Below are 10,971 nucleotides of genomic sequence, written 5' to 3' on the forward strand. Positions count from 1 at the left end.
TTCGGCATCTTGTTAATAGGTTAGTGCCGGAAAATGCATCAAAATGATATAAAGTGTATATAAAACATGTGAGTATTGTCATAAAATTAGCATGAAACATAAGAAATTATAGATACGTTTGAGACGTATCACCGAGCAAGATGAAAGCTTAATGGGCATAGTTATCTTGTTCATGAAGCGTGAGCCGTTAAAGTAAATGAGGCATTTTTTAGGAAGATGATTACAACATCGGATGTAGAACTAATAATGAGCTCCATCACACTATCTCTATTCAAATGACTTAAAGGTCTCCACACCTTTTATATTTGATAGCTTACATGAAGATTATTTACTTCACATATCATAAGATCATAAAGCTCGGCGTTCTATTTGAGAACTAGAGAAATTCTTTCCTTCTCACTTGCATCTCTCTTGTAAATAACTTGATAGCACAAAAAAATTCACAATTATTCTTTCATTTTTTTAGAAACACAGTACAAACGTAGGAGCTCACATACACGCGCATACACTCACCCCTATGAACGCACACACACACATCCTACCCCTATGAGCACCTCCGAAATACTGAGCCGACAAATTGGATCTTGAAATTAATGAAGTCACCACAGGCGCCTCGCTGTCGACGGGAACGTCGCCTCCTACTGAATGAATATTTTTTCCTTTTTGAGACACACAGATGTCAAACCTGGGGTTTGAACTCTGGTGGGCTGGGGGTACAACCACCCTCCTAATAATTTTAAATTCTCATATAGTTAAACCAATGATCACAATATGCTTTATCGATAATTTTGTTCTCATATTCTATGAAAACTTGGTGTGGAAGACCCTAAGTTCATTACCATGATACAAGTACAATAATACTCATCCTACTTCATACATCTAATACAATAATTATAATTCATACATATCTCAAATATAATGGCTCATAGTTCATTGGATAAGAATCCTTCACTCTCCAAATGAGTTAATCATGCAATTAATGCAAAGCTTGTGGAATTGAAACAAAATGCAAACACAAAATAGACATGCAAACGATGGAAGATAGATTACAAGGTGTTATATTCTACCTGCCTTGGCAGGGCATACGATGCTTGGCCTTATCCTCGTTCTTATATTCTACATGCAAACGTGAAAGATAGATTACAAGGTGTTATATTCTACCTGCCTTGACAGGGCATACAATGCTTAGCTTCTACGTGCCTTGGTCTTGGATCCTGCGTGGTTGGATGAAGCTGACCCGTATGCACATGAGGAGGGTGGCCATCCGACCACCATGAAAAGGAGTAGCCGTCGCTAGAGCTGACATCAATCAAAGGGAGCAGCTGGTCGGGCGTTGCTATCAAGCGCCATGGAGCGAGCGAGGGAGCCGGCCAGGGATGGACCGAGTCGGGGCAGGCGGAGCCCAACAGGGGAGAAGCCGGCCCAACTGCTGTGGCCACAAGCAGCCCGGGGGAGTGGAGGAAGGAGGCCGGACCGGGGCAAAGCTGGCGGGAGGTGCTGTACACCGACCCGATCGGTGGATACCGGTTGCCGCACAGCCTTTGGTAGGTATTGGGCCGGCCCAACAATTTTTTTGCCTATTTCGAATTTTCGTTTTTTCCTGCTGTTTCTTTTCTGTTTTTTTTTGTGTTTTTAAGTTTTGAATATTTTTAAATTCTGAACTTTTTTCAAACCTGTTTTTTTTTTCAAAATTTGAATTTTTTTCAGATTGGAACAATTTTCAAATTGGAACAGATTTTAAATTTAAATAAATTTTGAACATTTTTTAGAATGATCATTTTTTCAAAAATTTGATTTTTTCGAAAATTTGAATTTTTTCGAAGATGAACATATTTTAAATGTGAACATTTTTCTATTATGAACGTTTTTTGGATATGAACAATTTTCGTTTTCAACACTTTTCAAAATTTGAATTTTTTCGAATTTGAACTATTTTCAAATTTGAACTTTTTCGGTTTTAAACAAAAAAAAACAAAAAAAAAATTAAAAGGAAACAAAAAAAAGAAAAAAGAAAAAAGAAAAAACAGAAACAGAACAGAAAACGAAAAATAAAGAAAATAGTGAAACTGGGCCAGGCCCAATACCCGACCAGGGTGTGCGGTGCCTGGTAGGCACCGACCTGGTCGGTGTATAGGATTTCCAAAAGCTGGCCTAGGACGGGGCGAGCGGGAGCCGGACCAACTATGAGGCGAAACTGGAGCCGACCTAGGTGGGAGCCGGCCTGGGGAAAGCCGGAGAGGGGCTGCGGGAGCCCGGAAGCCCGCCCACGCAGGTCGGAGCTGGAGCTGGCCGGGGAGAGAGGGCCCAGCCGACTTTGGCAATGTCGTCCTGGTATGTCGGTTTTGACCTAGGAGTTGATTCAGCATGAGAAGGCCATATGTCGGCTTGGGCCTTTACTAGGCCCAGCCGAGATACACCTATGTCGGCCCAGGAGGGGCATTTCGTCCTGGAGGAGGCAGGACACGGGGCCAGCCCAGGTGGGGCGATTTTGTCCAGGAGATGAACCCCTTTCTCTTTTCTTCTTTACCTGATTTTTCTTTGTGCCGATTGTTTGACTTTTCTCTATGTCGATTGACTTGTATCTTCTATTATTGATCCATAGAACCAGTATCTTTATGGTACCAGGGGCATTCCCCCGAAAGCAGCCTTAGTAGCGGCATGGGCTGCCAGCTGGGATTTCCCACGATGGCGCGGCGGTAACCCCGCTTCTTGGTCTCCATGGCCCCCTCCGCCGGTGTCATCTCTTTCTTTGGTGCCAAAGCCTTCTTGTTGCGGCTGACCGCAGGGCCGGTGTGGGGGCAGGTGCATGGGAGCCAGGGTGGCAGATGGGGCGGCGGGGTCGATGTCCATGTCGGCAACAGTATCCATCGCAGACTAGAGTTTTGGCGCCGCCGAATTTTGACTCTTTCGATGGAGGGAGAGGAGGTGTCTTTTGTGCCATTGTCGGATGGGCCCTGGGGGATAGAAGAGGGAAACACACGGGCACACACAGGAACAAGCTTACTGTCCGTGCCGACAAAGTTACTGTCCAGATTTAGGCCGCGAATAGGCTATGTGGACAGGTCGATCCGTTTGGGTCGAACCGCTAGGCTGAGGGTTTGCTTCCCTCCTATCCCTGCAAGTAAAAAAGAACAGGCTCGATTAGGCGAAGGAGGCCGTCGGTTGTGTGGCGGTAGGCAGCGTGGTGTGCCTAATCCAATTTGGGGTATGAAGGAGAGCTCCCTGTAGTGGTCTTGAATTCTATCACGTTTTTGTTTACCTTCAAATTAAATCATATTCATTGATCTACCTGAGCCGAACATATTTCTGTTCATTAAACTGCCATATATATGGCTCCAATAGAGTAAGCATACATTGGCAGCATGGTGGTCGCAATGATACGAGTAGCCAAGGCACAAATTCCTAGCTACGAATTTGCAAATGATCATCGTGCTGCAGTGCATACGATTCTCCAGATATATAAATTTGGAAGAAACGACACAAGGATTCTCCTGCTAAAATGCTAAATATCTCCGCAAATCTTGCCGTCTGTGCTTCACTTGGGCACTATAAAAAGGGACATGGAGTAGAGATACTAAGGCAGGCAAGGCATAGGCAGAGGCAGAGCAAGCCGCCGGCTGCCGATAGACACTCAAGCCATGGAGTGCGGGCAATGCGGCGCGCGCTTCGCCGTTCCACGGGGCGTTAGCACCGTCCAGTGCGCGCACTGCCGCGGGGTGACGCGCATCGAACGGCACGGCGCTGTCGGCTTTGTCAGGGACGTCGTCACCAACATAGCCGGCGGCCGCCGCACCAGGCCGCAGCCACCGCCAGGACCGCGGAGGTTCTCAGAGGCGGGATACCCGATAGTCCACGGCCACAAGCGCGCCCTCCTTGTTGGCATCAACTACACCGGAACGGAGGACGAGCTGCAAGGCCCCATCAACGACGTCAACTGCATGAAATTCCTGCTCACCCTCAAGTACGGCTTCCCAAGCGACTGCATCCTCGTCCTTACCGGTACCCAAGAACTCTCGCTTTTCTTCTCCGGCCGTCTTGGGAATTATCAGCATGTCTATGTTCGTCAGATTTCTCAAGCACCACGTACGTATGGTACATTTGTTCTCGTGCTGTTTGCCAGATGAAGAGCGCAACCCCAACAGGAGGCCAACAAAGTCCAATATCCTACTGGCGATGCGGTGGCTGGTGTACGGTTGCAGCTCCGGAGACTCCCTTGTGTTCCACTTCTCCGGCCACGGCACGCAGGTGGACGACCAAGACGGCGACGAGCTGGACGGCAAAGACGAGGCCATATGCCCGCTCGATGGCGACCTCAATGGCTACATCAGGGACGACGAGATCAACGAGGCCATCGTCCGCCCGCTCGTTCACGGCGTCACGCTCCACGCCGTCATCGACGCCTGCCGCAGCGGCACCGTACTTGATCTCTCCAACCTATGGCACAAAAACAAGTAGACTCGCCTCCACTGCACCATGCATTTACCTTGTAAGTACAATACCAACAGCTGGGGCCATTTTCCTTGTAGGTACGGGAAGCTCCAGTGGATTGATCAAAACGCTAGAACAGGTGCCTGGAAGAACACCAGCGGCGGACACGCGATCCTGATTAGCGGCTGCGCCGAGGACGATGACTCACAGGATGGTGTTGGCGACGACACCATGGTCATGGGAGCCCTGACCTACAGCTTCTTCGCGGCGGCGTGGTCCGCGCATCGGCCCCTCACCTATGGTCAGCTGCTTTCCAAGACAAGGGCAATCATCGCTGACTGCAACAGCGACAGCCAGAGCCACTGCAACCTCCCCGCGGCGATTGCCCCACTTGTCCGAAACGTGGTCAACTTCAGTGGCGTGCAGGAGCCTCAGCTGTCTTCCTCTGACAAGTTCGACATCAACCGGAGGACATTTATGCTATGAATTAACCTGCTAGCCACTGCAGCACACTATCAGCTAAATGTTATACTCCCCCCACACAAAAAGCATGCTCCTTGCTTGAATAATTCCATCTTATATAGCCTTTTCAGCCATGTGATGGACATCAGTCATCAAAGCATATTTCCCTGGAATAACTAATGTAATAATAGTAGCTAGTTCTGACTCGAAGCTGTGGTTTCTAAGAGACCGGTGAGAAAGCTGACAAGGGCATTCTTAAGGCCTTTGCAAAGATCAGTCGCGGCATGCTTTGGGCTTGTCAGGAGACGGTCAGCGGAGGGAAGTGCAAAGTCAATTGGCAAAAGGTTTGCCGGCCCAAGGAGCTTGGCGGCCTTGGGATTCTGGACATGGAAAAATTCTCTCGTGCCCTGAGGCTCAGATGGCTTTGGTACGAATGGACAACCCTAGAAAAGCCATGGGTGGGTTCAGAAACACCAATTGATGCCTCGGATTTGGACCTCTTCAACGCCGCTACTACAGTCACCATCGGCGATGGCGCAAAAGCCTCCTTCTGGTCTTCTTCTTGGCTTAATGGCACCCCACCTAAAGACATGACCCCTCTTATATATGTGGCGTCTAAAAGGAAAACCGGACTGTCCGAGACGCCCTTGAAGGTCACAACTGGGTGGCTGACATTTCGGTTGAGGCTTTCACCGTCGATCATATGGAGCAATACGTTCGCCTTTGGGATCTCCTTTCGGCTGTCCAACTATCGCCAGGCACGGAGGACTCCATAGTTTGGTTGACTCCCAATGGATTCTATACGGCCAGCTCTGCCTACAAAGCTTAGTTCTTGTCTGCTTTGCCTTGCTCTTTTGGTAACATCGTTTGGAAGCCTTGGGCCCCACCAAAATGCCGTTTCTTTGCATGGCTTGCGGTACAAAACCGCCTCTGGACTGCTGACCGTCTTGCCAAACGAGGATGGCCGCATCAACCTTTTTGTCAGCTATGCAGATGCTCCCAGAAAATGGCTCGGCACTTGCTCTTCGAATGCCGCTTCTCTAAGAGAATTTGGATTGCTGCGGCTTCCTGGCTGGACTGCCCGGACCTTATTCGCTGCCTCGGTGCGGGGAGATCTAAAGTGATGGACTACTGGCATGCTATCGCAAAAACCCCCACCTCCTCTCCCAAAGGTTTACGAACTGCAATCATGCTTATCAGCTGGGAGATCTGGAAAGAGAGGAATGAGCGAGTCTTCAACAACAATTCTTCCTTGCCCTCGGTGGTCATGCAGAAGATCAAGGATGAAGGGAAGGATTGGGTCCTTGCCGGCGCTAAGAACCTGGCGGAGCTTATAGGTTGATCGTGTTTGTATCTTTTAGGGGCAGGTTCTTCTTTTCCCGCCTTCTCTTTTTTCTTTTATGGCTCTTGCCACCCCCTGTTTGCTTCTCCTTTATTAATATAAGGTAAAGGTTTTTTTTTTGCCCGTTTCAAAAAAAAAGAGAGACCGGTGAAAGTCACAAGTACAAGTAGGCTTCCTTGCCTAGATTTTACAAATAGTGTAAATTGGTACCCAACTCAAATTAATTATCGCAGTCATGTACTACGTCGAGTACAAATGTATCTGGTATGTGTTACCCCCTCTGATCCATATTACTTGATGCATAAATGGATGTATCTACAACTAAAATATATCTAGATACACCTCTATTAGCATCAAGTAATATGAATCGGAGGGAGTATTTAATTTCAGCTGGAGGGAGTGGCAAAATTGTTGAAAGGACCTACATATCGCCTAGAGGGAGTTGAATAGGTGATTTAAATCAATTACGATGTTGACGTGAACAAATGCCAAAAAAGTATAATTATCGTTTAATTTATCAATCACAAAATCTAAATATATAAGACTTATCTATGTGCAGCAACGACTTATGCTAAACAAGATAGATACATAATATATATAACTTAAAGCATGATGGTTATCAGAAAAGTAAATGCATAATTAAAGAGGCCTAAATATAGAAATAATCAAGGCACGGGAATGATTATGTATCCTAAAGTTCGCATCTTTATGAATACTACTCTTCGTTGAAGCGGTGTTGATGAGGCACGATGCTCCTAAAACAGTACAATGGTTACCGTATTTTTCTCAAGCCTTCCCACAAAAATGGAAGTGACTCGGTCCACTAGGAGAGCCTTAGGGTGGTCACTGGACCCGTATAACAAGTATGGGACAATATTCATGACTTAATTGGACGCTTCCAACAATTTCACCGAGCTTTAAACCATAATGATTAAGATCTATAGAAACATGAACCTACTATCGAGGGTTCTAAGAACCCAAGAAGAACAAGCTCCAAATACAAGCACCCAAAAGCAATAAGCTTCTTATTTTCACCCAACCGAATCTCCATTGAAAATTTAAACCGATGCAACCGTTGCAATGGCAAGAACACAAGTGCTCAACTCTCTCTCTCCCCGATTCCACACCAAAGCAAATAATGCTATGGAAAAATATGAGATGAAGAAAAAATGAGGAGAACAACGAATTTATCCAAAATCAAGATCCAATGAATTCCCCCACTAAGAGGAGATATTGATTCGTGAAAATGTAAATTAGATCTTCTCTCTCTTTTTGTATAAAAAAGATGCAAGAATACTTGGAGGAATTGAGAGAGAACAAACTCAAGGGCCAAACAATGGGGGGGGGGGAGGGGAGGGGGTTCTCAGGAGCTTGGTAGCCATTACGGAAGAAGACCACCTTCAATATGTTCCTCAAAATTCAATAGCCCTACAACGAGGGCCAAATTTCCGGTCTTTCCACCATAATTTTCGAGGGAAGAGGGCCAAAGTTCTAGTGACGTTTCTCAAATAGCTGAAAATTAGAGCGGCATCTATCCAACTAATCCATATTATAATGCTGATTTATTGGTCCATTTGGACAACCAGAAATGATTTCATTTTTAAAGTAGTGACACCAAGCTTATATCAGTGCAGAAGGAAATTCAAGAATAAGTTGGCTCTCCTTATCCGTAAAGGTAAACGCGAATCTTATTCTGATATCAAAGACTAGGTGAATATAGCTTTGTATAGTTGTAGCTTAGAAGCTTAAAGCTTATAGAGTTTGTTTACTTCTCTAGACGCTGATCTCTAGCATTTAACTTGTACAACACACTTTTATGGAAAACTAAAATATATATAGTGGGGAAAACACTGAAAAAAAACTGATTCATAGCTCTAGCAACAGAATATGGATAGCGGGACTCCACCAACATCTAAATAATGTGAGTGTGTTGGCATTAGTAGCAACCTTGTGTGCAGTTTAAGTTTAATCTATTGTCGTGATGAGGCCACGTTTCCGTTTACCCTCAGATCAAATTCATATTCAACGCTTGATCTTCCCAGCGGAACATATGCCTGTTTATTATTCAGCTATCTGTATGGCTCTAAGGAAGTTAGCATATATATGGGCACAGTGCTTGCAATGATACGAGTAGCCACCCTAGTTTGCAATTTGTTACCGTTCATCGTGCTGGAGTGCATGCGATTCTTCAAATAGAGAAATTTGTAAGGAACAAGACAAGGATTCTCCTGCTGGAATGGTCAATTAGTACTATGTAATTCCTTGCCGTTTGCGCTTCACTAGGGCACTATAAGAAGGGGCATGGAGTTGAGAGACTTGAGGCAGGTAAGCCAGCGCAAAGGAGACAAGCCGGCAGCCAAATTAGCCATGGAGTGCGGCCACTGCGGTACGCGCTTCGCTGTCCCGCGGGGTGCGCGCACCGTTGAGTGTGCGCACTGCCGCGGGGTGACGCGCGTCGACCGGCACGGCGCCGTCGGCTTCGTCAGGAACATGTTCAGCAACATAGCCGGCGGTGGCCGCACGAAGCCTCATCCAGGATACCCGAGAATCCAAGGCAATAAGCGCGCCCTCCTGGTGGGCATCAACTACACTGGAACGGCCTCCCAGCTCAATGGCCCCATCAACGACGTCAAGTGCATGAACTTCCTGCTCTCCATCAAGTATGGTTTTCCAAGCGACTCCATTCTCATCCTTACAGGTAAGGGATCCATATGCCCAAGAACGTACTCGATCTCATCCTTACCTGCAGTTGCACGCCTCAGATTCCACACAAACTGCATATGATAGTACGTTTGTTCTTGCTGGTAGATGAACAGGTCGACCCCTACAGGAGGCCAACAAGATCCAACATCCTAGTGGCCATGCGGTGGCTGGTACAAGACTGCAGCTCTGGGGACTCTCTTGTCTTCCACTTCTCCGGCCACGGTAATCAGGTGGAAGACGACGACGGCGATGAATTGGACGGCCAAGACGAGACCATCTGCCCGCTCGACTGGGAGCAGAACGGCCAAATCCGGGACGATGAGATCAACGAAACCATCGTCCGCCCGCTCGTGCACGGCGTCAGGCTCCACGCCATCATCGACGCCTGCCGCAGCGGCACCGTCCTTGATCTCCCCAACCTTTGCCAGATCAAAAGGTACTCTGTCCATTAGCCACTGCGCAATTCACTACATTATACACCAATTCACTGTTGGGCTACTGTTTTCTAGGTATGGGAAACCCCAGTGGACTGATCACAGCCCTCTAAACGGTGCGTCGAAGAATACGAGCGGCGGTCACGCCATCCTCATCAGCGGCTGCGCTGAGAACGACAATTCGCAAGACGGTTCCGACGACGAGACCATGGTCATAGGAGCCCTGACGTACAGCCTCTTCGCCGTGGCGTGGTCCGCGCATCGGCCGCTCACCTACGGCCAGCTGCTTTCAAAGACAAAGGCCATCATCGCCGACTGCAACAAGGACAGCCAGAGGCACTGCAACCTCCCCGCGGCGATTGCCCCGCACGTCCGAGAGGTGTTGAACTTCAGTGGCGTGCAGGAGCCACAGCTGTCGTCCTCCGACAAGTTCGACATCAACCGGAAGACGTTCATGCTATAAACTGCGGCAATACTGTCAGCTAAATGCCTACTCCACTACACAAGAAGAGAATATGCTCGTTGAATAATTCCATCCTGGCCTTTTTCAGTGAGTCGATGGACATCAGCTATCATACTACCATATTACCCACGAATAAATATAATGTACTACTCCGTATTAGTTACTTGTCCGAACTCGATGTTTGTCCAGTTTAATTTGAATGAATGATGCTGTGAACAAACGGTGAAAGCACCAAGTACGCCTCAGTGGCTTGCTTAGAAATTGTGTAATTTGGTGGATTAGTTTTGGACCTGAACCTGTTCCGCCTTGTCCATCGTTACCGGGACTTATTCTATTGATTTAGACGGACGGTGCTGTGTACTCATTATACAAAAAAACTTTTGAGTAATAAAGTTTTTCAGACTTTTTTCTTTTTTCTTCTATGAGCACACCATGTTGAACATTTTTGATACTTGAACGGCTGTGTACATAGCTATGCAGAGATTAGGTGTAATGCTTAAAACTTTTGACTAATAAAGCACCTTTTATCGAAAAAAAATTATACAAAAAAACTGATAGTTTGCCTGTGTATATGAACTGCTATGAAAAAACTACAGAATAGCAAGAATAGCAAGAAATGAGCCTAACTCACTTGGTTAGGAAAGAGGATGTACAATCTAGCCACCCAGGTTCAAATCCTCGGGGACGCAAATTTGGGTTCTTATTATTTCAAAAAATATCACTGTAGGGGCTTCCCCTACCGTATTTCCTTTCAAAAAAAAACTACAGAATAAAAAAATGCGGAGAACTGAGATACTAACAAAGACGCTAAATACCAAAAATAAAGTGAGCAAAACAAATACTAAGACGACTGAAGCTTATTGACACCTGACATTGTTGAGGGACTAGTTAAGGGAGGTTGAAGTCTCCACGATGTTGAGGGACTTGCTTGGTGTTTCGGGCTTCACAACAGTGGTGAGGACGACAGAACATGTGAAGTTCAGAGTCCTACCTTTCAGGGTAAAAACCTAAGGTCTGGCCTTAACAAAGGTGTTCAACTCAATATTGCGGTGGTTAGGGTTTACAATGATTCGATCCTTATTTTGACCTCATCATCAGTGTTTGAAGGACCCGCGATTTGCAACTGATGCTGGTTTGCA

At 46.5% G+C, this 10,971-nt stretch overlaps 2 protein-coding genes across 2 annotated transcripts; both read left to right on the forward strand.

Moving 5' to 3' along the window:
- Positions 1-3,638: 3,638 nt before the first annotated feature.
- LOC124698544 (metacaspase-1-like) lies at positions 3,639-5,058 on the forward strand. Its single transcript, XM_047231032.1, has 3 exons — positions 3,639-3,999; positions 4,121-4,451; positions 4,527-5,058. The coding sequence occupies exons 1-3, from the start codon at positions 3,639-3,641 to the stop codon at positions 4,912-4,914; spliced, it is 1,080 nt and encodes a 359-aa protein (XP_047086988.1). The 3' UTR covers positions 4,915-5,058.
- Positions 5,059-8,599: 3,541 nt separating this feature from the next.
- On the forward strand, positions 8,600-9,901 carry LOC124698545 (metacaspase-1-like). The gene is made up of 3 exons (XM_047231033.1): positions 8,600-8,930; positions 9,041-9,371; positions 9,445-9,901. The coding sequence occupies exons 1-3, from the start codon at positions 8,600-8,602 to the stop codon at positions 9,830-9,832; spliced, it is 1,050 nt and encodes a 349-aa protein (XP_047086989.1). The 3' UTR covers positions 9,833-9,901.
- Positions 9,902-10,971: the final 1,070 nt, after the last annotated feature.

The sequence above is a fragment of the Lolium rigidum genome, chromosome 3 (genome assembly GCF_022539505.1).
Source record: "Lolium rigidum isolate FL_2022 chromosome 3, APGP_CSIRO_Lrig_0.1, whole genome shotgun sequence".
NCBI lineage: Eukaryota > Viridiplantae > Streptophyta > Magnoliopsida > Poales > Poaceae > Lolium > Lolium rigidum.